Here is a 27,899-nt window from a genome sequence, read left to right on the forward strand (position 1 = left end):
CACCATGTTGACATGGTTAGAAACAGTGATGTCAATAAGTTTGTTACGTATATTTGGACATGGATCCAGAGGAGTCAGCCGTGTTAGTCTGCGGCTGCAAAATAGTAGAGCCCAGCAATTCATCTGACGAAGAGAGCTGTAGTTCTCAAAAGCTTATGCTACAATAACGTTGGTTAGTCTTAAAGGTGCTACTGGACTCTTTATTTGTATTTGGAGTGTTGCTTGCTTTGGAGATGGAAATGATTTGGGAGAAGCTGAGGTACTCCACGGGGAAGGGATGCTGCTCCCTTGTAAGGGCCGTCTCATCTGGACTGGGCAGAACTTTTCAGCACCAGGCCTCACTTACACCAGAGGGACAAAGGTCTCAGTTGGTTTTGACAGAACCCAACTGGGTCATAAAAATACAAATACATGCAGCTGCCTCAGTCTCTTCTGAATACACCCAACAACCCTGTACGGCCGTCTGTGTGTCCCCTTTACCCTTTCCTATCGCAATTCAACTAAAACAACTGTACCTCTGCAGCTCAGTTTTGAGAAATGGGTCCCATTACTGGAGGCTGCTGGAGTCAGGCCTCCCCAAAAAGCAGCTTCCTAACAGTGGGGCATTTTGCTTGCGAGCTGAAAGCGCGATGCACAAACAGAAAAGGAATTCAAGTTTGTCCCTGACCTTGTTGACACATACCTAAGGAAGCCAGCCTCATATTTTAGGCATGTGTTGGGGGCAGGGTGGGGGAGAGACTCGAGACCTCAGCCTCACTCCAACCAAGGGAGTGACAAGAGATAACCAGCCTTAGTAGCAGTCAATTATGTGCTTAGCTGTGCCTTACAAGACCCTTTGCAAGGTAAACACTTCTGCTATACCAGCACTCAGGCAAGCTAGGCAGATCTCGGAAAGGTGACTTCAGCCCTGTGCAATGTCACCCAGAGAAGGGGACTCCGGCCTTGATCAGGAAAGCGGGGGGCTGCTTCTTCCCTTGTGATTCTGCTCGCTTCTGGTGGAAGTCACCTTGGCAAGGCAAAACACTCCTAACCACAAACCCAGTGGCGGAAGCAGCTCTGCCAGCTTCTTCTAGAAAGGGCAAAGGCTGCTGCTCAACCACAACTTGTTAGGGCTTTAAAAAAAACCATCCTGCCAGCAGAAAAGCCTCGTGTCAGAAGGAAGCTCCTTGTGCTAGAGGGATGTGCTGAGCCGGGTGGTACAATACCTCCTGCTGTTTGCATGAGGAAGACCAATTGTAGCCCATCTTTGTCAGTCAGGACAGGAAAAGGGGCTCCTGTTGTAGGATATAACGTTTAACAGTCAGGTGTAGACAACCCCAAGTGTGTGAATCCAAGTACAGGCGGCCATGCAAATTGGGGGAGGAAGGAGAAAGCGTGCTGTTCCTGCAGCGCAGCGTCGTTCTGGGAGGACACCCTTCCCTGCCTGCTGTGGGTGGCCGAGGAGACACTCCCTGCTTTAACTCCTTCCAGAAGATTGGCTTCCTCCAACACTTCCAGGAAACACGTTCTCTGAAAAGAGGATGCAGGTTGGCTCTGACCCTTGCCGGGAGGGCGCCAGACAGGTGAGGAGACGGACAGCAAAATATTGTGCATTAAGTCTTTATTTGTCATTTGAGACTTAAGAAGCGACGAGTCCTTTTGCTCTGCACTGCACGTTGCGCCAGAGGTAATAAATGGGCAAAAGGAAGCCAGCTCCTGGGGATCCGACGTCCCCACAGCTCGGAGGGGTTGGGGACAAGGTCCTCCTCCACCCCCCGAAGAGCCACGCTCCTGCTTCATGGGCAGCACTTTCGCCCCACGAGAAGCTCAGGCGGGAGCTGTTCCTAATCAAGGCCGCAATCCTAACCTAGCACCCAGACATCCTAAAACACTTCAAGAGAGCTAAATAAATAGCAGCATACTTTGATACAGAGTCTCTTTTAAAAAGACATGGGAAGGCAAGAGGAAAAGAAGGTTGTGCTACGTAGAACACGAATGGGTCGTGAGGGGCAGCTTTACAAGGCGGTGGAGTCGAGAGGTAAGAGTAGAAGCAGGCCGTCTTCCTTAAGTGCCGAGGCGTAGAGCGAGGCCAGATGTCGTTTCTGTGAGCCACTGCTGGGTATAGCCGGCTAGGAAGCCCGGAAAGATCCTTTGGACAAAGGAGCAGCTCTAACAAGCGCCTCACGGTCTCCTGCGCCTACAAAGAGAGAGAAAGATTGCGCTTGGAATAATCATCCCTCACAAGCAGCGTAGGAAGCAACTGGGAAAGTGCACTTCCGCTCAATGCAAAACTCACCCAATGCTCCTCCACCCCCCCTCCCCTAAAACCCTCTTCTTGCCAACAGGAAGCAACAGCTTCTGCCCTTGGATCTTGGGAGAACTGGTGCCCAAATGCAGAACTCTCCCCTGCAGGGAACACTGGTTTCCAACTCTCTTTCCCCCTCCCAGCAGTTCATCTAATGACATCACAGAAGGTAAACCAATAGCTGGCTAAAAAGGGAACACACAGGGAGCAGCCAGTTCTTTGCATCCACATGAACAATGCATCTGTGGTTAGGGGCTTGGCAGGGGCAGGAGCCAGCATCCCAAGAATCGCTTTTTGAGGAGAAGCAAACAAAACTCTTGTTTGTATAGCGGTAAATCTACCTTTACTTATTTCATTAATATACCCCTGCTTTTCTCTCCAATGGAGACCCCAAAACAGCTTACATTATTCTCCTTGCCTCAGTTTTATCCTCATAACCGCCCCCTGTGAGAGAGGTCAGGCTGTGTGTGACTAGCCCAAGGTTCCATAGGCAACCCGGCATGGCAGAGTGGGGATTCGAACCTGGGTCTCTCAGATCCTAGTCCGACACTCTAACCGGTACACACAACACTAGTTCTCTAGACCTGCAAGAGTGAGCAATGCTTAGATCATATGGGAATGGGGAAGTCTCCGGTGGCCCCCCCGTACAACTCCTTGCCCCTCCTCAAAGCTCAGGAACAGATCTGCCTAGCAGACTCCAGAAGCCAGATTTCTGCCTTTTAAATAAAACAACCAAATAACTAGTGTGTGTGTGTGTGTGTGTGTGTTTTTACCTCTGATGTCCCTTCCTGCCTGTTAACTGCCTTGTAAAACTGCCAGTTTTCCAGATTGCTTCCACAGTGTGGCCGGCACCTATCTGCAAGAGGCCAAACCTTGATATTTACTTCTCTTATCTTTAGAAGGTTTTTTTTTAATCCTGCAATCTCCAATATCTGCCTAAGATGTATAAACACCATTTGAAATAAAAATATAACAATTAAAATCATTCAAAATTCTTAACACACTAAACCAGCAGAACTGCCATAATTAGAAGAAAGAACAGGGCAAGGAGATAAAATTCAGTTACAAGCCTGCACAAACATTATTTTATCACTGTACAGTGTATCACGGTATAATGTTGTAACCCGCCCTGAGCCCATTTTTGGGGAAGGCGGGCAAGAAATCCAACTAATTTAATTAACAAAAAGTTTTTAGTTTGGCACCCAAAAGCTGGCAACACGGGTGCCAAATGGACCTAAAGATGGAAGACATTCCAAAGACAGGGTGCCACCACCAAGAAAGCCCTGTCTTTAGTTGACATTTGCCTCACCTCTGCAGGTGCAAGTGCAGAAAGCAGGCTTTGGGGAAGGTTCGTAACAAGCGAGCAGGACAGAAGGGGAGGAGGTAGTCCTGTGGGTACCCTTGGTCTCTCAGCCCATCAAGAATAAGGACCAGCACTGTGTATTGAGCCTCACTCCAAACCCACAGCTGATCGCTCCAGTGTCACATGGTCAGCTACCCCCATCATAGGAGTAGTGGGATCTCCTAACTTTTTGTGGAACCTCCCAACTTCTTGCAACTGAAGAATGCACAATCATTTTGTGATCGGTCCCATCTCCATGGCAGCTATTTTGCTGTGGTGCCTGCGACCTGTTCTCAAAATTCTAGAAGTGCCCACAGGCTTGACAAGGTTGGAGATCCCTGGCAAACAGCATAACTGCCGCAGGGCAAAGCAGCAGCTCTCCCCGCCCCACACCACTTTCTGAAAGCAGCCAGCTAAGGGTGGAGCCCTGACCTCCAACACAGCTAACCACTCCGAAAGAAGCTGTGGCCCGTGATACCAATAGCCGCCAAAGAGCCCAAGAGAATGAGCAGGGATGCATTCCCTGTCAATCAGGGCAGCCGAGGCCGACGGTCTTGAGGGACACCAAGCTCCTCGCTTTTGATGATGCTCGCTGGCTCAGTCAAGATCCTAGGGGTGATACTGGATGCAGTACTATTACTGAAGAAGCAAGTTAATGCAGCTGCCGCAAAAGGCATTCTACCAGCTTTGTTGAGCCTGGAAGATGCCCCCTACCTTTGACTTGGCGGATCCAGCCAAGTGGATCCTCACTGTGGTTACCCTGAGGCAAGACTGTTGTAATGCACTCTATGTGGGTCTACCCTTAAAGACAACTTGGAAGCTCCATACGGCAAAATGCCTGGTTGCTATTAGGCACCGGACAGGACCCAGATTGTAACGGAAATATGGATTAAATCACAACATACTCTAGTTATGCACATAAATTCTAGCAAACTTTGTATGAATGTCAATGTAGTTGGATAGCGGGTTGCATAAAGCAGAACCGTTTCTTTTCTCTTTTGATAACCCATTAAAGATAGTCAGGCAATGGTAGATTAATGAATCCTTAATTGCTAGAATGGACCACTAGTAATCTGCTCATCTTAATTTTTTTTTTAAATTGGGTTGAACATGCAAATACAAAATACAATGATAAACAGCGATATATCAAGTACAGTCTTTGGGATAACACTTGTTAGATTAACTATATACATTGCTTTTATTGAACTTACTAAAATCCTATATAGTATGACTATTATGCTATAGATAAAGAAGATGTTGGCATAGCTGGTTTGGAGTTTGAAGATCCTCATCTTAACTTTTTGACAACCTTTAAAGATTTATAGAGTCTATCATGCACCTGACCATTAACATCACACTTTGCTTTAATAAAATGTAACATGATTGAAAAGAATCAGCTATATCTAAGACCAATCGTATTTTTTATTGTCACATGTAAAAGTATATGCCAGTTAGTATAAAAGATGTCACCCACATATGAAATTAGGATTTTGACAAACGAAATCCCATGAAGAGTATTTAGCTGAGAGATGTGTGTGTTTGTGTGTGTTGAGAATTCAATGCATTTCATAGTAGACTAGGATGACCAGATTTTAAATTATTCTTAGAATTGAGAAATGTAATAATTACTTTTTACTGCATGTATACATTCATTAATTATTGGTTTCACAATAAGCCTTTGTGGTTTAGTATCTTGCTTAACTGAAGATATTAGAGTTTATTTCAATAAAGTATCAAGATTAAAGGAAGTCTCTGTGTGCCTTGACGGAAAGGGTTAAATAAGAACTTACAAAATAAACTGTAATAAGAAGCAGGTTTTTTTCTAAAGAAAAACCTCTGCTTTTAGGCCTGATTTGAAGTTTCTGAGCTTAACCAGAATTTGAGATATAAATCTCAGGAACTGGACGGTTTAGAGCTTTAATGTGGCAGATAAAATTATTCTGTTTCAAGACGTCACACCCGTTCCACAGACACTCCCATCAGTTTCTGAGTCCAATTCAAGATTCTGGTTATTACCAACCAAGCCCTGAATGGCCTTGGACCCACATACCTGCGGGACCACCTCTCCTGCAAAGCTCTCCTGACAGCTTTGCTCATCCGAGCAAAAGCCCTCTGAAGGTGCCAGTGGGCAAGATTGGCAAAACTATAGTTGAATGGAAAACCCCAGGAAGACATGGGGACAGACGTAGCCCGTTGCAATGATTATTGAAGGCATCTCCTGCATTTACTGTATTGCCTTTACCTGGCAATTTCACTTTCTGTATTGTTTACCTTTGTCTTAGATCAGTGGTTCCCAATCAGGGGGCTGGGGACCCCAGCACAGGGGTGGGGGTGGGTGGGGAGTATTGCAAGGGAATCCATATATATACTAAGCACTGTCATTTTGATCTTTTTATTGCTATGTATTTTCTTAGTCAACGGATATAAATAGCTCAACTACTGTCTTGTGGGGGCCTGCAACATTTTTTGGTTTTAAAAAGAGATCCTCATATTCTAAAAGGTTGGGAACCACTGCCTTGGATAGCTTTTGTTCACATTGTTTTCCAATTCTTTATTCCTAGTCCTATTGCATGTCTTTGCTGTCTTGATTTATATCGTGTAATCTGCCTTCGGTCACAGTGAGAAAGGTGGACTATAAAGTAAACAAATTCCATCCTGAATTCAAGACAGAATCTGGATTGAAATGGGCCTGGATTCCCATCTCCTTCAAGATGGCCTGATTTATATCCTGTAATATGCCTTTGGCCACAGTGAAAAAGGTGGACTATAAAGTAAACAAATTCCATCCCAACTCCAAGCCAGAATCTGGATTGAAATGGGCCTGGATTCCCATCTCCTTCAAGATGGCCTGAAGCTGCGTAGCCACTACATGCTCAAGCAGCAGAAACAGAACACTGGCCAAAGGACATTCATCATTTCGGTCGCTGAGGTCCAGGAAAGCCACATGCAAGAGGGGTTTCACACTGAAGGTGGCCAGCAGCTCCTCCCCTTCATCAGCCCTCACCGAGAGAAAAGTCATCCATAAAAATCTGACAACATCCCAAGATTAAACTTAACGGCCAAGCCTGAATTGATGTCAATCTGCGAAGTGCCTCCTGAGCAAGGGATGGTGAGCCCATCCATTTTGCCTTACCTTCCTATCGTACTGAGAAAGAGACTTACTTGGGCTGAGCGTGATGCTGGTATCCAGGTCCAAGGTTGGAGCCTGCCTTCATTTCCACTGCAACGGAACACTGCAAAGAAACGTATGCGAGTTTGCGCGTGCAGCCTGGGGTCAAGAGGCAGCTCTGCAGCACACACGCACCTCAGTTAAGCTTAACACACACAGACACACACAGACACACACACCGTTCCTCAAACTTACTCGTGTTTCTACATCGGTCCATTCCGACTCTGCAGCGTCATTTGGTGGAGGATCCGAGGGAGATGATCGGCGCTTTCGACTAGAAGCAGCAGAGAACAGTTAGAGCCCAACGATGGTTCAGTACCAGCCATTGTTAGGGACTTAATTGGTCCACAGACTCCTGTGCCAACCTTCTGCCTAAAAGCGGCTAGCTGACAAGGGGCAGGCAGAACACCCACCAAGACAAGCAGGTTGCTTAGGACCAGATTTGGGTGTTCACCGTGTCTTATGATTTCAAAGGGCAAGAGGGTCATTTTATTAGATATATTTTTTTCCCTTTATGAGATGCTTATTCCTTTTTGGGAAAAGGACAATATATTTAATCCCAAGTGAACAGAACACACCACTGGGAGATGGTTGTCCTGGACTTGGTTTTCCCCATCAGGGATCTACATGCCGGGCCAGACTCACCCGGTTGGTGATTCCTGTTTCAGGGTTTCAATCTCTGTAAAGTGGACTGCCTGGCCACCTCCTCTGGTCTTATAAACATCACCCTAGAAGCAAAACACAGTTAAACTTTTCGCTGCGTAGATCACTGAAGTGGGAAGTCACTTTGGTATTTCCAGTTTGTTCAGATGTTGCAGACCAGGCCCAAAGGAAAAGTTCTCTTCTCTGAACATCCAGCTAAGCTGTGCCTTAGAGAAGACAGTCTAGCCAAAAACCAAGCCTGCATACTCCCACCACATCTTGTGTCCTTCATCACGCACCTACATACAATATCTTTTGGCATAATCCTGCCACAGTTACCACCCCAGCAACAATCCCAGGGGCTTTTGACAAATGATTAATGGCACAAGAACGGCTGCTGCTTTGGAGCCATTATCTCAGTCCTCATGGCCAAAGTCTACTTGAGAGGGACTTTGTTAGTTCTCTTCTACAAAGAAGTCGAACATTTGCATCCTTTAATTTCCCCATCTGAAAGAACCTGCGCTTCTCCTTTCCCCCACAAAACCTTTCAACCCTCAGAGCCCTGCCTAAAAAATCCCTTTTACCTTGATCAACTTCGTCTCAATCTCCCCGTCGGAAGCCAGCTCCTGGTGGGTCAGCATGTACTTGTCACACTTGGCCAGGGCTTTCTCGCTGGCAGAGGCCACCGTGATGGCATGGGGGACTTGTGGCTGCATGACCGTTTCTGTCTGTATGTTGGAGGACGGCTTGTGATCCACCCATCTCTCCCCAGCTGAGCGAGAGCGCCTGTGCCTGAGGCGAACTGGCGGAGCGTTCTAGATCAGACCGCAGAGACAATGGGAAGAGCCACAGGTGAGCAGCTACAGAGTTCTCCCAAGCTCAGAAATGCATCTTTAGCGGCCTCCCTAAATCACATCACCAAGTTACTAAATAATACAAAAAAAGTCAATAAATGTCCCTTGATTCTCAGCACAAAACTGGAAGGCAAAAATAGGGTCATTCTTGCCAACATGAGTGAATTTCTAGCACAGGGCAGGGGAGAAAGATAATCACACCAAAACCATACTGAGTTTGAAGAGACTACTGGCTGCCTCATACACACTATGGGGTCCTGGGCACGAAAGATGTGACATCATCCATAGGAAAATTTTGGATTACACTCATTCTTGTTCCAAAGAACTCTATAACCAACCAACTAACACAGATTGTTTTTAAACAGCCACTAAATTTAACAGATTTACCAAGGCATTTGTTTCTATGGACTGTAGCCCACTGCACTGGAGACAGGACATGTGCCCTCCCCCTCATTGGCAAGCAGGCACCAGAAAGGAAAAAAATCGGAAAGAAGTGGGCCAAAAAGCCATGGCGTTCAAGGGATCCCACTTGACATTTCTACACAAAGCTCCACCGTTTCCCAGGTGAGAAAAGAGATCACCTGGAAGGGCAGCAACAGGCAAGGACTTCGCTAAGGATCTCTGTGCTCACTTGATATGCAACACAGCTTTGTGACAAACCGTCAGGCTTGTGTGTCAGGGCCCTGCCACTTATTTTTTGGCACAGCACTTTCTTTTTATTAATTCATTCCTTGTTTCAGGTCGCAGGATCAATGCCTGCTACTACTATTCACAATAGTTCATTTTGATCCCAGGAGATCTCTACCAAGGTGCTAAGAGATACCAAGAGAGGTTTTTTTGTTTTAAAGACTTGACTGGATTTGGGCAAACGGACGCCTCAGCTGTTGCTATTGACAAGTTTCAACTTTAAGCTATAATGAGCTGTCCAAGGCGGCCACAGCCTGGGCACCAATGGGGCAGGCTGTTCCCCAAAGGACCCAGCAGGCGCACAAACCACTGGGCTACCCTCAAAGGGAGGAAGGCAGCTTCTCTAAGGGGATTGAAATCAGACTTCCCAGATTCTTCCTTTCCCCTGGCCATGTACCCTCTAAGGGCCAAGTGGTAGTCTAAGGAATTGTGCTGTAGAGGACTTTTGTGTCTGCGTGTGAGCAGTGCAGGGCTGGTGAAGAGAGAAAGAAAGAATGACCACAAGAAGATCAGAGCTCTGTCACCAATCAGGAAGCCATTCAAAGGTCCAATGAGCCTCTCTTGTGCCACTGAGCCCCGCCACCTCTGGCCTAGCGAACAGCAGGTTCATTACAGCCCAACATCATAAGCAGCAGGTGCAGAAAGGCCACTTCCCCCCCTAGTTTTAAGCAATACTCTATCATACGAAATAAGAAGAAGACCTGTGAGGATTCATGGGGGAAAAGGACATCCTATCCTCCCCTTCTGTCCTCATCCCTGCAGTCGCTGATAAGCGCCCCCCCCCCCCATACACACACACAGGCCAAAGGATGGGAGGAACTTGGGCGGAAAGTGCACTCCCTGTGCTTTCTACACCAATCCCCTCCCATCAGCTGGCCAGCAGCAGGCAGAGAGATTTGGAGCATAAAGCATGTGGGGGAGTCTATAAAGATCTGCTTTCTGTTCCCAACCCAGATTGGGCCAATAGTAACAGGATGGTGGACAAACTTGGTGCACCCCAATGGCACCCCATTCCCCAGTTGCCATTTCTGCTTCCTCCATCCTTCCTCACCTGCTGCCGCCACCATTTTCGCCACCCACCTGCACAGCAGCTGCTAAGCAACACCGCCTGGCTCCCCTCGCGCCCCCCCCCCGCCGCCCCAGTAGGTGGTGTCTGCCACCTTGCCTTTTCTCCCTGGAGGTAGGTAGCGAGTTCTTTTTCTTTAACCTGAATAATCTGGGGTGATGTTTAAAATTCCCCATTTTCTTTTAACTTTGACCAGGCAACAATGGCCGGTATCCCAATGGATGGGTCTGCCAGGTGGCTATCCCCACATAGCAAAGCTACACGTGGCCCAGACACAACTTCATCCATCCCATCAGCTACGCTTTCCAACAAAAGTCATGCTTGTTCAACTGGGCAATACAACAGTAACAGGCAGCGTCAGGCTGCTCTGCTCTCATACGACACAGGCAGACACAAAAGGACCTCTCTGCTTTGCGGCCATGATAGACCTGACTGAGATGTCAAGGAAGATCTTCACAAACGGAGAGCCTGTCTGGAAGTGGTAGCCAACATGCTCAGGTGTGCACTGGAGGCAGCTCCCCAATGGAAGGACTCTTGGTTAAACTACGAATCTTCAACCATAATGAGAGTAAAGTGCCAAGCTGACATTTTACAATGTAAGAAAAACAAGAGGCAACATAAAGAAGAGCCCTTCTGGGCCAGACCAGGGGGCCATCAAGAGCAGCATTCTGGTTCCCACAGCAACCGGCTAGTTGTTCTACATACAAGATGGTTTGGATTTTTTTTTTTAAGTCAAGTGATTCAACTGAAGCCACCTAATCTCAAATACATCACAGTTTAATTCTGGCCAGGCAAATCAAAAATAAGAGCTAGCCACGGCTACATCTAGGCAATGATTGCACGTGTAAAAGCCTGTTTTTCTGAGTGCAAAATTCATGCAGCAGCCTGCTTATCAGACCCTGTTCAACAGGAAAGAGCAGAGGGACTCGTGGCATCTATCCAACGGGGACCAGCAAGCCTGAAGAGAGGACAGCGTAGAGCGAGGAGCCACACTCATGCCTTACATTACCAGAGAGACAAACACAGACAGACAGAATGTGTATGTGAAGGACGTACACATGTATGAGAGCACAGAGGCCAAATCTGGAGGCAGCTCAAACCAACTGCAGCCCCCCAAAGCCCCGCCTGCATCCCAGCTCAAAGGCCAGCCTGCGCACTGGAGTTAAGGATCTTCTTGGAACTCCTGCAGAACAGCCGTTCCCAGGGAACGAGAAGACAATTCTGCCTCTAAGGCCCTGGGGCCTCTTCTGCTACTCTTTGGGGCCTGACTCTGCACCTACGCACTGCTGGGAGTAGCTGTAACCCTGCGACAGAGTCCCTCTCCTACCTCTAGCACCTCTCTATCGCTGGGGAACTCAAGGGCTCCGGTCCAGTGCATCCCCCGCCTTCTGTCTGCCATGGCACAGGGCCTGGCTTGCTCTGGCTCCTGCAGCCTAGTCCTGGCTCGGGGTGTGCCGCCACTGACGCCACTGAGATGCTTGCTGCTGTAGGCAGGCCTCCTCTGCTCCCATTCCGAGATGCAGGAGGCCACGGAAATGCTGTCGCACGAGTTAGAGCGCCTGTGCAGCTGTGGCTCACTTGCGGCAGGCGGGTGAGCAGGGAGTTGAGTGACACAGTTACTAGAAAACTGAAGAGAGGTGAAGTTAGGGAACAAGGCACAGGGAAAGGCAGGCAAGACAAAACCAACACAGCCAGGAGACTCTTGGAGGGCAGAAGCAGGCTGCAGACCCCCACGTTCTTCCAGCCTGGGTTTAGAAGACTCATGGCAGGGAAGGGGTGAGGGAAACCTGCTTCCAGGTATTTAGAGAGGGGGGGCAGGCTGGCAAGAACAGAGACCCACACACAGGATGGGCTCCCTGCAGCCTCACAACCAAGGATAATGCCCAGCCACAACACACACCCCCACTCTCACACAATGATTTAGCCAGACGCCCAAGAGACTTCAAAGCTACCTACGGGGACCGGTGGAGGCGACAGCGATCGTGGCAGGACTTTCTCCCGATCCTTTTCCCGAGAAGGCCTCTCTGGCTTGCCACTCTTGGGTTCCGTGACGATTGCTTTCAGCTGCTTCAGCTTCTCATCTTTCACCCAGAGTTTGTTCTGCATCTCGAGCTGCTTGGCTGCCACTCGCCGCTCCTGCAAGGGACAATGGAAGAGTAGAAGCTCACCTTTGAAAGTTTGCCAGCCACATGTATCATACGTGCAGTGAATTGTTACGAACTAGAAGGCGAGAGAACCACCATTGCAGAATGGCAAGTCAGACTTATGGCGACGGTCCCACCAAATGCACAGAACTGGGTGTTTGGGCCCTGGGCAACCCTTCCCGTCTGCTTCAGGAAGCAACCACCCCCAGCAAAAAACAGTGGGAAATATTGGTGGTTGTTGTGGGTTTTCCGGGCTGTATTGCCGTGGTCTTGGCATTGCAGTTCCTGATGTTTCGCCAGCAGCTGTGGCTGGCATCTTCAGAGGTGTGGCACCAAAAGACAGATCTCAGTGTCACAGTATGTAAAAGGTCATTACACACATTACAAATCTTTTCCACACTGTGACACTGAGAGATCTCTGTCTTTTGGTGCTACACCTCTGAAGATGCCAGCCACAGCTGCTGGCGAAACGTCAGGAACTGCAATGCCAAGACCACGGCTATACAGCCTGGAAAATCCGCAACAACCATCGCTCTCCAGCCGTGAAAGCCTTCAACAATATAAGTGGGAAATATTTTCCCAGGTTTCAGGAGTTTTTTTCTTTCCCAGGAGGATGAGACTGAGGCTATGCTCAAAGGAGGTAAACTTTCCCCCTGGGGTATCCCCAGGAGCAGTGGTTGGGCTGCAAATCAGCACTCTGCTAGTTCTGCTACTGCCACGAACTCTGCAGGTGGCCTTGGGTGGGCCTCTTCTCTCAGCCCCAGGTCCTCAAGCGGTATCATGGGGTTAATAACAACACTGACTTTGTTCACCACTCTAAGCGTGGCACTAATCTGTCCAGAAGGGTGGTGTATAAGCACACTGTTGTTATTACTACGTCTACTACTACTACTACTAGGGACTGACAGCGGAAGGGAGATGTCAGCATCTCAGTTCTCTGTGCTACCTTTCGCCAGCTGTCTTGGCAAGCTGTAGTATTACATTGCGTCAGGCAACTTGGCAGGGCCAGACCGACTCAATGCTCAAGGGGAAATCAAATCTGCGCCTCATTCCTTCTCCAAAACACTTGCAGAACGGGTCTGCGTTGTGCTCTCTGCTTTACTGGGTCCTTTCTCCCTGAATGTTGGGAAGCTGGGAGAAATGGCGCTGCCCAGAAGGCCGTGTGGAGAGTGTGCACCAATTCTTTCCCCACTGTAACGGGAAGGGGAGCGTGCTGAGGGCGGGCTGCAGGCAGTTCCATTAGTTTCTCAAGAGGCAAACAGGAATGAAAGAAACACCCCAAAGAGCTAGACAGGTTGGAAGGCAGTTTTAGAATTCGCAAGGAGCTCAATAGTTCTGTCCCTTAACCTAAAATGCAAAGACAAAACCTGTAACATTTCTCCAGAAGAGGGACTTCAAGCTAGCTGGCCCTACCTTCAATGTAGTTAGAAGAAAAGGCCCTTTCCTACCCACTCTCCTTCAGACCACACACTTGATTCCCCAGTATCACTCCAGCATGGTGGAATTACTAACAGGGAAAAAAACTGGGAGGATCTTGTGATGGGCAGGTGAATACCACATAGGGCGTGAACTTATTTTCTCCTCTTACAGCCTGGGCTTGCGAATCAAATCAAAGGGCAATGGTACCTCAAGCCTTGGCTCGTGGCCTAGAGACTGTGTTAGCCAGTTCAGTGACTTAGACCCCACTTTGGATGTTCTTGTTTTGTTTATTCAACTTCTAATATTTAAACTGATTGTGTTGTAATTTGGATGTTTCTATAAGTTGCTTTGGCTCCCTCACTATAATGCCTCCTAGAAAGGGGGAGCGCTCACTTTTCCATCAGAAAAGCTTCACCATGGATGCCTTTCCCTCAGCACTCGAGGTTCCAAAGCCCAGCTTACACAGAAGCCCCCCGCGACTTACACATTCCTTCTCCCACTTCATCGTGGTCTCCGTCACCATGCCCTGCAGCCGGTTTTCAAGCCGACGTTTCTCAGAAGCCTGTCGCTGCAGCTTCTGGCTCCTGGTGTCCAACTCCAGCTGCAGGTTGCGCTTCTCCTCTTCATAAATGGCCGTGGTTTTCTCCAAGATGTCAATCTGTTGGGACAAGCGGCAGCTAGCAACAAGGGGCTTTGAGGGTGCTACCGTCTACATTCTAACGGATGCTGCGACAGATATCCTCTATGGATAGTAGCCATTGTCAGTTCAGTATAAGCATTTCCAGTGAACCCAGCTTCTAGAATGGTAAGAGGTGCATTCGGTCTCCAGGTGATTTCTGAGCAAGGGGACAGACAGTCACCGTTTATACAAGGCAAGGCCACCGAACACAAACCTTATATTCCAGAGTTTTGGCTTTCTTCTCCAGCCGCTCGATCTCTGTTTTTTGTCCTACTATCGCTTTGTCTTTTTCAGCCATTTTCACCTGAGTGTAGTTCTCCCTGGAAGCAAGGCTGGCATCAAGTTCCTGCAGCATACCCTTCACAAAAAGCACTGCAACGCAAGGGGGGCACTGATTAGCCAGACTGGTAGTGGAATTACCCCGGCTCAGGCCAGTTACCACCCTCCAGTCTGCACTCACATCTGTAAAATGGGGAGAAGTGTAGAAACTGAACATGGATTTTACAAAACAGATAAAAATGTCAGAGTTTCTTTTGGCAGCACAGCTGACACAAGCCAGGCCAGGTTCAGTGCTTTGGTCTCATCAACTTCATCACTGGGACATGATTAACTCTCTCCCTCAAAAGTCTAGGGGGACTGAAATGTACGATTTCTGGCCAAATAGGGAATTATCCAGACCTGTACAGAGAGTACCAGTTGGAGAGAATTCCTCCCAATGCCAGAAACACGCTGGGAAACAAAACCCAGATCGCATCATCTGCATGTGCAAAACACAGATCACATCTGGTTAGAGGGCCATCTTCTGCTCCAATGGCCATCAGCAAGAGGGTAAGCTGGTCCACGTAGTCCAGATTTTCTGAAAAACACTCCAATTGTGCCATCCCCAAGAGAGCAACCAGGCTATCACAGACATCTATTTTGGGCACTGCTGAACACAGCCTATGAGGGACTACCATTTTTGTTGAACTCTTCTGTGAGTATCTGACGGATACTATGGCGCTTCTCAAGCACTTCAATCAGTCGAGGAAGGGTCTGGTCGTCATTGATGTCTAGGAGTTCACAGGAGGGCATCGGAGGAAAGCTCTGCAAGAGTGCCTCCGTGACAGACCGCTCTCGATCTGCAAGAGAAAATGCAGGCTGCATGGGTTTGTGCCTCCCACCTTAGCCACAGGCTGAGCTGTCAGTGCCCATCACGTTCTTGCTTCCCCTCCCAGCCGCACATATTTATTCCCAAATGCCCACCCACGTAGAAGTGGCACTGCACCACTTCAAGAATAAGAGATACACCTTCAGTGTTGAGCCACTGCCAAGAACCCTCAACATCAGCTCTCATTCGAACATGATGCTCCAATCTGATGGCACACTTACAAGGTGACAACTACCAAGTACCAGATGTTGCTGGCACCACTCTGGGCTAAATTATACATGATGCTGCAACCTTGTCCCAGGATAGCCTGATGGCCAACTGAGAAGAGCCTAAGTCAGCGCTTGAGATATAGAAAGCGTCTTGGGACTTACCACCATCTATTGGGCCACCTCGGATTTCCAGCTGCCGTGAAAGCTCCTCTCTGAAGGCCTGATTCTTAAACCGGCGGCCGGGGGTTAACCCACACAGAGGCTTGTCAAGAGGTCTTGCCACCTCTACTTCTTGGGTTATCTCTGCAAACCGCATCACTTGCTGTAAGAAAATAATGTGTGGGTTCATTTGCCACACTGAAAAGCAAACTTGTGGGCCAATTAATGGGGCACACCCTTGCTTAGCTGTATTAGAAGTTCTGGGTCCCGCAGAGGGATTCTTACTTCCTACGCAACTGAAGTGCCATGCTTCCACACATGCTGGAGCTGAGCATTTGCTGTCAAGGACATCATGCAACCACACTGATGCCTACAGGAATTAGCTCAGAAGACTTCAGGATCCTTCACCAGATACAGGGACACAGTCTTCCCAAAAAGCTACCCTAACCCCACACATAGCACCGATTTTTAAGTGTACCTTAATATTAAAGGTGCCCACCCCCAATCATAGGAATTCAACCCCTTGCAATTACCAAACTCTCATCGTAGTCTTCAGCCCTTGGGTTCACACAGACAATCATCCGTACTTTTCCTTCTCCGTCAAAGTAATTCTTGAAAAGATGGGTCAGTTTGGAGTCTCGATAGGGGACCATCTAAAGAAATTGTGTTTTTTTTTTAGTAAGCACCAAACAGTAAGAGTAAAGACCACACAAAAGTCACACAAAAGCCATGCCACACACCTTGTTAGTTCCATAGGTTTGGTTCTCCCGCAGAGCCTCTATGCAAGTCCTTAACGTCATCAATGACTGATTAATATTCCCTGCAAGGAAGGACAGCTGTTAGAATCAAGGACCATGCTTGTCTCCCTTCCCCTTTCGGGGACCCTGGTTTCCACTTGTACACTTTAGGGATTCCAGGGCAGACGGCTGGCACTTGGCTTTTGCTCCAGGCAAAAGGGGCACAACTGGATGCCAACAAACCAGCCCCCCACAGCACTTGCCTGCTTCACGTAATCGGCTGCCTTCCGCTTTGGTTCTGTTTGTCCTTTCACTTCCTGCCAGGTCAACCAAAGAAAGCTGGCTCAAGGTTATCAGTTCCCTCTCCTGGGAGAGAAAAGTGGAAAACAAACTTGTGTTTTTAATTGAGAACCACTCTTCAATCCTTTCTCCCTCTCTGCCAAAACAGTTTTGTTATCTGCAAACTGGAAATAGTAGCACCTTGCCCAAGGCTTGGTGAGCGGACATACAGTGCCACACGTGACATCCTAGTCATCAAACTAGTTTGTGTTATGCGTGGGATGGGGTGGCATGCAGGGAATGAGGATAAGTGCTCATGAGCCCCTCTTCATTTCACCTGTAAAACATTGTCTCCATCCGCATCCAGCGGAGCCTGGGCCAATTTAATTAGAAACACACTATGCGAACGGCTGGATTCACGATTGAGTTGAGTGTTGGCAATGCGTCTCTTCTTCTGGCCTGTTAACAAAAATGTTTAATGTGAACCTGAAGAGGGGACTGAGGAGAAGACGGCTAGTGTCTTTTTTTATTTGAATTTTTTTTTATTTTTAATATCTAAAACAGAAATCTACAAAAAACCTACAAAAGTACTAGGAAAGGGGAAAAGGGAAAGAAGAAAGAAAAGGGGAAGGAAGGCTGGAAAAAAAGGGGGGGTTACATACAAACAATAAACACTACACTACAATGTTTTCCCTTCATACTGCCATGGTTAAAAATTTAAGCCTTCATAAAGTAATGATGGAGTGGTTGACCTTGCAAAATACAAAATACAACCCATATTAAATTTTCTCCCCCCCCCCCCGGGCCTCGGACGCAGTTCTCTCTGAGCAGCTACAGCCACTGCGCTCACTGCCTCCCCCCTCCCTTCAGGCTTCGAGTCTTCTTCATTTTGCATGGTATCTTGCCCGAATTCTTGATTTTTGTCCACAAAATCCCTTAGCTGATCCTCTGAGTTTATCTTGTAGGCTTGATCTTTATAATTAAACCAAATTCCTTCCGGAAATAGCCATTTATACTTTATTCCTCATTCCCTCAGGAGAGCTGCGAGCTTTTTGTACTTAAATCTTCTTTTCCGAACTAGAAATGGAACGTCCTTCAGTATCTTGACTTTATTTCCCAGAAAGTCCAAGTCCGCATTATATGAGTTAAATAGGATAGTGTCTCGGACCTTCCTGGATGAAAACTCAATAAAAATCTCGCGAGGCAGCTGCCGCTTCATTGCATATTTTGAAGAAGCCCGGCGGACTTCCAAAATGGCGCTTTTCACCTCTTCCTTAGTTGCCCTCGCGGGTGACGCCAATAATTCCCCGAGGCAAGCTCCCTTAGATCCTCGTTTTCCTCCTCTTTAACATTCTGGAGACGCAAAACAGTCTGTGTTCGTTCCACTTGCAGCCCGATCAGCTGGTTTTCGACCAGCTTCAGCTCCTTGTTCGTTGCTCTCATGAGTGATGCATTTTCCCGAGCAGACTTCTCTGCCCCCCCCACTGCTTCCTTAATGGCTTTCACATCGCTCTCAATTAAGCCCACCCTTTGATCTGTTTCATCCAGCTTGTCAACAAAGGGTTTTATGGCTTCGATGACCGATCTTTTCACCAATTCCTCGAGCGACTCCGCTTTTCCCTGCAGGGCAGCCGAGATCGACTTGCCCAAAGCGGGACTCTGCTTTCTCGCTGCCATTTTAGGGGGGGGGGGGACCGCCAACCTTCTGAAACTCAGCGAGGGGGAAGAAATCCGAGTCTTCTTAACTTCAGATCCCACCACTCGTTCGTATACGCTTGTAATAACAGAAGGGATTCGCTTACTTACAGGCTTCCGCCTAGTCCTGTTCTTTGCCGTTTTCCGTGGCCCGGCAGCACACAAGGTGCCGCGCACGTCTGCCGGCCTCCATGGGGACAAACGGGCAATTTACCCCCTGCCTCGATTTGCCAGAGGGCTCTTCCCACAGCGTCCCGGACCCTGACTCCCTCCCTGGGAGTCCTGGGGGCTAATCTTTGCAGATCAGCTGCCCGGTCAGGCTGCTCGGACGTTTCCTTTCGGACCTGCGGAGAGGAGCGTCCGACATGGCCGTGAAAACGAAACCGAAATCCGAGAAGATGGTTAGTGTCACTGTGCCTAATGCACATGTACGGTATTTCATGTCATTTCTCAGACTTATATCACACCCTCTCTGCAAGCAGGCTCAGGATGGGTAACAACACTAAAAGATAGATATAATTTACAATAAAACAATTTACATTAAAACAATTTTTAAAACCAACAGTTATCAACAGTTACAAACACAAAGAGGCGTCTGCGATCAGATTCAGTTTAAGGCTGAATATGCCATAAAGCAGCTGGCAGATTAAAATTCATATCCTGGGCAGGGGTGGTGGGAATTGGGCAGTCAGGAGAGACAAATTGCCTCAGCCAAAGGCCTGGCGGAACAGCTCCTTTTTACAGACCCTAGGGAACTGCCGCAGATCTTGCAGGGCCCTATCTAAACCAAAAGAGCATTCCACCAGGCCAGTGCCAGGGCCAAGAAAGCTCCGGCCCTGGTCGAGGCCAGGCGAACGTCCCTCGAGCCAGGGACCAACAGCAACTGCTTGTCTGCAGAATGCAGAGCCCTCCAAGGGACATCTGGGAAGAGGCAGTCCCGCTGGTACGGTCACCCGCAGAGTAGCACACAGTCCAGAGCGGGAAAAACAGCATAACAGGATAGCCAAAAATATCCAGAAAGCAGGACACCTCTTCTGAAGAAAGACTGAAGAATTTGTGACTCTGGAGTTTTAAAAAGCCAACTAAGTGGAGATTTGCATCAATGGGGTAAAGACACTGATTTTTTCCCTCCTTCTCCACCAATACTGGAACTCAGGATCGCCCAGGGAACTTCTCAGTAGGTAATGCGAGGCAGACAAATACCACTTAATCACCCTGCCACTCCTCCAGTGTGCCCACCTGTCAATCCTGTGGGTATCATTAGGCTGAGAACGGACAGACCTAAAGAGGAGATCTGAACCAACCGCCCCAGCCCGCTGCATCAAGATAAAATGTCACCGACACAAAATGCAGAGACAGCCACTGGCCTAGACAGCTTTCAAAGAGAAATATATGGCCAGGGCTTTTTTTCTGCAAAAAGAGGTGGTGGAACTCAGGACTCAGTGTTCCACACTGGAGCGGCGCGGAGGGCAATCTCAACTCCCCTCTGTCTGGAGATCAGGGGGCGGGGCCACCGGCCATGTGACCATTTTCAAGAGGTGCCGGAACTCCATTCCACCGTGTTCCAGCTGAAGAAAAGCCCTGTGTATGGCCTCTCAGTGGCACACAGTCACTAAGAGATTCATGTTCCCTTTTACAGATTAGCTGAACAGAAAACAAACAGCAGGTGTCTGTTGCTTTTCTGCTCTGCTTATGACTCTGTAGAAGCACGGCAATGAACTAGAAGGGGTTCCGTCCACCAGGACCACAAAGATCTTCACCACATGCTTAATGCCCAAAGCCACCCCTTCATTCTGTTGAAGGCACACAGCAGGAAAGTTCTTACCTCTCCAGAAAACTTCAAAAGCTTCCTCTGTGGACTTCACTTCCACTTCTGTGCATCCTGCGACATACATGTTGTGATTCTGATCCTCACGGAGTATTTTGGACTGTGGAGGCCTGCAATGGGTAGGATCCCAATGTAGTCCGTCGCCAGCACCACATGTATTTTGAGACAATTACAGCGCAAGCTACCAGACAGCATTAACAGTCAGGCAAGCTGCAAGGGCTCCAGGAGGGTTAGCCACAAGTCATATTTTACATTTAAGAGGGAGGCGTTCACTCTGCCATGCGCAAACCATCGAGAGCAAAAGCCTCAGCGTGAGAGAAGCAGAGAGCAAAGAAATTCACAACAGGAAAAAAAACAGCAGCTCACTAGTTATCTCTACTACTACTAAGAGGGGAAGAGTCTGTGCACATACATAAAGTCAACGTTTCGCAGCGGGGTGCCACAGCCGTTCCACCTACCAAAGGAACACAGTTAAAGGGTTATACTCATCACCCTTCCCCTTTCCTCCCAGTTAGCATAACAAAGTGGAGAACATTTTCTAAAGATCATCATAAACCAAATGGCTGTATTTGTGCTCTGAAAAGCTATTTCTGCATTTTGCTAGATCTGGCCAAGTATGTGGCCTATTTAGGAGCTACTTGCCTTATCTATTGTCAGCCAGCAAACTACCAGCTGGACAAGATTTTGTTTCCAGTTAAGCTATGCCAACCTCCGGAGCAAGCAACACTCAATGTTTCTACATGACCTTGGGAAAAACAATTTCCCAAACACTCCAAAACAGCAAGAATCAGTTGGGTACATATGAAAGCTGGATCGAGCACCCTGCTGAAGAAGGCTGACTCACTTTGGCTTGATGGGTTCAAAAGGGGCTTCATCCAGTAGATCATAGATGTAGTTGTTATAAATCTCGATGTAAGAGACAAATACGCTGTAAACATTGTCTTCATCGACTTCTTCCAGTTTGCAGTTATCTTGAACGTTGATCATGTCAGCAATTTCTGGGTCGATCTGCCGCCTGCTTAAAAACAACAACGTGCAACGTCAAGACGACACAGCAACAGCATCGCCCCTTCTCTGCTCCGAGAGCAACTTACTTGCCAGATGGAGTTTTTGGAACCGGCAAAGCTTCCCTCTTCTGGCGTTCAAGCAAGGCATCAACTTCACATTGTACCTCGACCCCATTCTTCTCATCAAGCTTAAAAACCTGAAAGCAAGTACATCACACCATAATGGGGGAGATTTTCCAAGATCTCTGCCTCACAGTGTGGAAGCAAAGGTCGCAGCAAAGCAAGGATCTCAGGCTGCAGGGACTCTGTATATTGCACTGAAAGATTTGAAGACAAAAGTTGTACCGCTCTAAAGAAATGGTTAGTAAGATTTGGCCGACTAAATGCAATAGACTTTCAGGTTGCTCACCTGCCCCTAAGAATAGTCTGCATTGTGAAATATCTAATAACATAATAATAACATTCGATTTATATACCGCCCTTCAGGACAACTTAATGCCCACTCAGAGCAGTTTACAAAGTATGTCATTATTATCCTCACAACAAAACACCCTGTGAGGTGGGTGGGGCTGAGAGAGCTCCAGAGAACTGTGACTAGCCCAAGGTCACCCAGCTGGCTTCAAGCGGAGGAGTGGGGAATCAAACCCGGCTCTCCATATTAGAGTCCTGTGCTCTTAACCACTACCCCAAACTGGCTCTCAAATCTAGCACAACGCATGCCTGTCAGTCAGATTTGGTGCCAGTTGCCAAATGTCAAGATCTGAAAGCAAGAAACTTACATATCGCTTGGCCTGGAACAGTCCTATGCTGTTGAAGATCATGTCTAAACACCGGGGAAGAAGTCCACCGTCGCCCGGGGAGCCCGTCATCGTGTGGGTTTTCCCACTCCCTGTAACTCCATATGTAAACAGGAGACCTAGGAGTCAAGGAGAAAGTCAACGCCAGTATTTGAGAAAACTTCATATGAGCCAACTACGATAAAAAGCTCTACTGCAGATCAACAAGGCTTCCCACCTGAAAAATAAAAAGTACTCTCATGTCCCTGCAAGCATTTTCCATCCATACCCTCTAACTGCAGGAAGATTGCTGGCTGTAGCCGTTAGTACCACAGAATTAATACCTCGTAAGGAACAGGAACATATTGTGGATCTGAGAGGTACAAGTGCAAAAATAAAACAACTCCCTGGGCAGACCAAGTTTGAAGCAGGCTTACAAAACCACAAGGAATGTCCGTAGGACTGGGAGAAATGTCCCCAATAGATGACGCCCATGAGGAACAGCCGAACGGAGAAGAGAAGGGAGCATACTTTATTACGAAGACTCCAAAGAGTAATGCTTTAGGAATGAGCCTTTGGGGCTGTGCTCTGAACTGTGTTGACCAATTGACTGGAAAGCTTGCCTTGTTGGGGGAAAGGCAAATTACAAACTGAACATCACCGCTTACGCGCATTCCTTTCAAGGCGAGCAAACCACACAACAATTTATTTCCTTCCAACTAGATATTCTGATTTTCTTTTCAAATTCATTCTGCCATAACAGCATTCTGTATCGATACTGAATGAAGCCAGTCCTCAACAGCCCTAGCAGGCAGTGCGTTCAAGGGAAAAAAAGAGAAGGTGTGTGCGAGTTGGTCGTGGCCCATAGCATCAAATCATTCCAGCAATCAGAGCATACCATTTTTTCCATGGATGAGGTCTTCAACGAGAGGTCTAGCAACCGTATCAAAAACCCATTTTTGAGAGACGTTGGTTCCAAACACTTCTTTAAATGAATACTGGACCTGAAGAGAAAGGCAACAAGTTGTCGCGAGGCAAAAGGACGCAGGCATTTGGTTACAGTTCGCTTGTTTCGGCAAGTTAGGCAGGCCATGCCGCAACGTTGCTGCTGTTCTATAAAGCTGTCTATCCGGCAGCTCTTCCTAGTCCAAGTCATGAAGACAATAGAGGCACTTGTAGCATAGTGGTTAAGTGGTTTGGCTGCAAGTTAGCACTCTGCTGGCACTAATCCCACTACTGCCCTGAGCTCAGTAGGAGGCTTTGGGAAAGCCAGTCCTCTCAGCCCCAGCTCCCCAGCAATACTGTGGGGATAATAACACTGGCTTGTTCACTGCTCTGAGTGGGGCACTAATCTGTCTAGAAGAGCGCTATATAAGTGCAGTCGTTATTATCATCATCACCACCACCACCACCACCACCACCACCACCACCTCATGGCCCTTGCCACCCCTGCCACGGATTGTCACTACCTGCAGTAGGGTACCATCTCACAGCCAATGAGCTAAGCTCCAGCAATATCCAGCTGTGGGCCTTTTCCAACACCCTTATCTGCAACAGCAGGCTTGGGGACCTGCGCAAGATATATAACCTGTCTCCCGAGGCAAAGGCAGCTTTCTACTCAAGGATTCAGCAGATCCAGACTTGTAAAATCCTCAGTTCGGCAGTTTTGAACTTCTAGGTATTCTCAGCACACCTCACCTCTTTATACTCCCCATTGCGGCTGCTGCGGTATCCATCAGGCGGGTGAACCTGGACTGTCGTGCTACTGATCACTTCGATGCAGCACTCTTGATCCGGCACTGGGCGCACCCGGCAGTACACCTGAGCGGTGAAAACCACAATGCTTAGAAAGCCAAGTAATAATTTACAAGGTTAGAGCCTTGTTAAGCATAGGAAAACAAAGCTTGTCTTTTCCCTCCATTCAAATAAAACAAGTAGGATTAGCTTCTAGGTATGTTCAGGACTGGGGACAGGGGGCAGTCGGAAAGGCAATCCGAAACAGCCATTTTTTAAAAAAATGCAGTGAAAAACACTGGCCTCCTAAGAGAATACTTAATGTAAAACATATTCTCCTTATGAAACTAGAAAATAAGGCAGTCCCGATTCAGTTTTTTAACCAGATGGTTAAAGCCTTCAGTCTTCGGTAAGCCTTGAGAATGCTATTTGCATTATCAAGCTGAGCTTACGGTTGCTGTCAGAGAAGTATTCTCATGCAAGCAGGAAGACATGCTGTGCAAAATGTTTTTGGTTTGATTTATATCCACCCTTCAGGACAACTTAACGCCCACTCAGAGTGGTTTACAAAGTAGTAGTAGTATCAGCAGCAGCAGCAGCAGCAGCAGCAACAACAACAACAGATTTATATACCGCCCTTCAGGATGACTTAACACCCACTCAGAGCAGTTTACAAAGTATGTTATTATTAGCCCCACAACAATCCCCCTGTGAGGTGGGTGGGGCTGAGAGAGCTCCAAGAAGCTGTGACCCAAGATCACCCAGCTTGCTTCAAGTGGAGAATCAAACCTGGTTCTCCAGATTAGAGTCCTGCTGCTCTTAACCACTACACCAAACTGGTTCTCTAATATCAACAGGGAGAGAAAAAGCTGGAGCAACAGGCAAAAGGGAATTAGTCCTGCCCCCACTTACCCCAACAGGGTCCTTCAGACTGTTGCTGGATACTTTCTTCAGCACATTCCGCCTGGGGGGTTTAATTCTACTGGGAGTAAAGAATCAAAAGTCAGACAGTCACCACATGTGACTGCTCTGAAACCGGCATGACAAGGCAGAAGAGAGTCCGGAACAAGCCTTGTGAATCTCTGCCCCCGTGGTGGCCCTCCGCAAGAGGGCCACCACGGCTGCTGACAGCAGTTAAAGGAGATTGTGTATGACAATGAAGTGTGTTCAATTTCACACCATAAACAATCACACAAATATCCCAAATGCAACCCTCCCCCTCTCATGACATCTGACTTGGTGTTGAGGATCCCAAGTGGATCATTCTGGGGAATTTCAACATCCAACAGAGAGGTCACATTCAGGACTTCCTGGCTGCCATGGAGACTATGGGACTGCCCCAGCTTGTTATGGGCTCAATACATGAAAAACGTCCTATGATGAATTGTCTTTTTTAATAGAGCAGAGTGGGGAGGTCAGATTAAGGCCGTTATCATAGTCAGATCACTGCCTGATAGAGGCACTGTTGATAACATCCCCTCCACTCCACAAGGGCTCTGACCAAACTTGAACAGCCCCACCCTGGAAGACCAGTTGATTCAATTGTCTTCCAAAAATGCTCTTGGTGTTTTGGGACCCTAATAACTGCTCAGAGGCCCTGGTACAGGCCTAGGACGACAGACAGGAAAAACACAGAGCTGCTCTCCAGGATCCTCTCCTGCTTGGGCCTTGCTTCCCTGATTTATGAAGGAGCTGAGGGAATTAATGAGGGTCTTAAAGGGCCATCGTGGAGGCCCATCGTGCTATGGCTGAAAAATCATTTCTTTCCTTGCTGCTTCCTTACATCAATTAAGCCATGCTGCTGCAACCTTAAGACTAGATTAGTGCAACATACTACAAACTGAGATGTTCTGAAACACATCCCGGGATACAACCGATGAAGAACACAACTTTTTACTAAAGCTCAGCACTGTAAACGTTACATAGGTCTTAGAACCCCTGCACAGGCTTCCTTTTTCTTTCAGAGCTCAATTTAGGGTGCTGGCTTTCTCCCATTATTCCTTATATGGCCTGTGACCCACATGTCTACACAGCTGCCTCTCCCAGTATGCCAATATGAGCATGCAAGTTCTCTTTACCATCCCCACCCTCAGCACAGCAAAGACCAGTGACCCATTTAAGAACTTTTCCAGGAAGAGGTCTGAAACAGGCTTCTAATGGAGCAAGCAACACTCTCTCATGCCCTTTCCTGCCACCCCATCTTTGCAAAACATTCTTTTAAAATTCATTTTAACTGGAGATTCTGAATCCAGTAGTAAAACTTCCAGAAGCAGTTTTTAGACAACTAGTGTTTTAATTGAGTGGTCTGGTCCTGTTTTCTTCACTACCTTGGGTTCACTTGAATGAAGGAAAGGCAGCTTAGTACCATTTTAATAAATCCATATATTAACCTATATTCAGTCTTTCTTCTTAACGGGGAACCCAAAGTCTGCTGCATTTTAACAACCCTGTGAGATCGCAGTAGAAATGAGTGGGCGTCCAGAAGCACCGCTAACAACATTTGTGGTAGGGTATGAGCTTTCTTAAGTCACAGCTCTCTTCTTCACAAGTGAACTGTGACTCACAAAAGCTCACACCCCACAACGAATTTTGTTAGTCTTAGAGGTGCTACTGGACTTCTGGTATCTGAAAACGTGAGCTGTGACTCATGAAAGCCCATACCCTACCACAATTTTTGTTAGTCTGACAAGTGCTACAGGACTCCTGCTCTTTTCTACTGCTACAGACAGACGAACACAGCTGCCCATCTTGACCTACTAGGTAGGTTAGGCTGAGTGACTACTCTGAGCTCACCCAGCAAGACCCCATTGCATAGCGGGGACTCGAAATGGGTATCCCAGGTAAACAAAGCCACAGCCAAGCACGACCAGCAGATTTCCCACAATAGCCTTTTATTCTGAATTATTTTAACGCAGCCTCTACACGGGGAACCTGCCACACGCAGCTCCCAAAATAAAACATCATTAAAAAAACCCCAATATTAAAAGTTCTTAATTGAGAATCCAGCATCAAACCCCCAGCCAAAGCATACAAGCACCCAGTGGCAGTGCGTTCCACAGGCACTACTAAGAAGTGGTGGTTGGTATGACGTTCTACAGCCTTAAGGCGGAGGAAAAGGAGGAGGCCGCCGCTCCGGTGCTCGCCCCAGGCACAGCGGCCGCCGCGGACCCTCCCCTCGGCCGGAGCCCGCGTGGGGAGGGGAGGAACTCCGCCGCCTTCCCTTCCCGCCACTCACGCCGCCGCCTTCATCCCGCCTCGGACTTCGGCGCCGTCCCGCTGGTTGCCTCACGCCGGAGGGATTCGGTTTGAACGCTCCCTCCCGCTTCCCGGCATCCGCTGCGCGGCCTGCTATTTTTCAAATCCGACCAATCACGGTGGATGGAGCGCAAGGGGCGGGGCCAGTAGCATCGCCGCGCGCTTTCTTTTCCCCCGACAAGAGTTTGTGGTGCGTCGTGTTGATGTCATAAAAGCGCGCAGGGGGGAAAGGATGGAAGCGTCTTTCTGTTGCCACGGCAACGCTTCTTGATCTGATGCTTTGGTGCCCGCGACCAGACCCGAGGAGATAAAACTAGGAAAGAACGGAATAAAAAGAAAGGGATGAAGGTAGTCCTAAAGATCACATTTCTCCCCACCGTAGTCTTTCCGCCTAGCTTATCTCACAGGGTTGTTAGGAGAGAACTATATTTATTTATCCTTGAGCAGAGGTCATTTCGTAGGAAAAGAGCTGGAGGAACGCATTAGCATAAGCCACACCTCTTGCCATCACCAGAAGTGGTATTAGTATAACTGATTTGCATACGCCACACCCCCTGATATCACCTATCCTGGATGTTTTGGACCTGATCTTGGCCATTCAGGGCCGAAATTGGGCCCAAAATGGCTGAAAATGGCCAAAAAGGGGCACAAAATTGTCAGGATCAAGCCGCTGCTGAGTGGGAGAGTGATCCACTACCCGCCAGAGGCCCAATACGGGCCGTTTCGGCCCCAATCCAGGCCGAAATGGGCCCCAAATGGCCAAGTCAGGTGGGTGGGGCCACCTGAC

General features: G+C 48.0%; 1 protein-coding gene across 8 annotated transcripts; it reads right to left on the reverse strand.

Moving 5' to 3' along the window:
* Positions 1 to 1,583: 1,583 nt before the first annotated feature.
* Positions 1,584 to 27,178, reverse strand: KIF23 (kinesin family member 23). Of its 8 annotated transcripts, none has more exons than XM_055002576.1 (24): positions 27,093 to 27,178; positions 24,770 to 24,836; positions 23,822 to 23,944; positions 23,022 to 23,127; positions 22,127 to 22,263; positions 21,435 to 21,544; positions 21,185 to 21,358; positions 20,753 to 20,794; positions 20,338 to 20,450; positions 17,155 to 17,276; positions 16,802 to 16,904; positions 16,542 to 16,621; positions 16,335 to 16,454; positions 15,805 to 15,964; positions 15,240 to 15,404; positions 14,501 to 14,658; positions 14,092 to 14,265; positions 12,001 to 12,180; positions 11,372 to 11,671; positions 8,022 to 8,252; positions 7,441 to 7,523; positions 6,991 to 7,069; positions 6,789 to 6,859; positions 1,584 to 2,176 (listed from the first exon to the last, which is right to left on the reverse strand). In XM_055002576.1, the coding sequence occupies exons 1-24, from the start codon at positions 27,104 to 27,106 to the stop codon at positions 2,161 to 2,163; spliced, it is 2,928 nt and encodes a 975-aa protein (XP_054858551.1). In that variant the 5' UTR covers positions 27,107 to 27,178; the 3' UTR covers positions 1,584 to 2,160. The 8 variants fall into 8 exon arrangements, with proteins under 8 accessions (XP_054858551.1, XP_054858550.1, XP_054858549.1 ...); XM_055002575.1 differs by having other exon boundaries at positions 21,185 to 21,355; positions 24,770 to 24,839; positions 27,093 to 27,153; XM_055002574.1 differs by having other exon boundaries at positions 24,770 to 24,839; positions 27,093 to 27,153.
* Positions 27,179 to 27,899: the final 721 nt, after the last annotated feature.

The sequence above is a fragment of the Eublepharis macularius genome, chromosome 18 (assembly GCF_028583425.1).
Source record: "Eublepharis macularius isolate TG4126 chromosome 18, MPM_Emac_v1.0, whole genome shotgun sequence".
In the NCBI taxonomy this organism is placed as follows: Eukaryota; Metazoa; Chordata; class Lepidosauria; order Squamata; family Eublepharidae; genus Eublepharis; species Eublepharis macularius.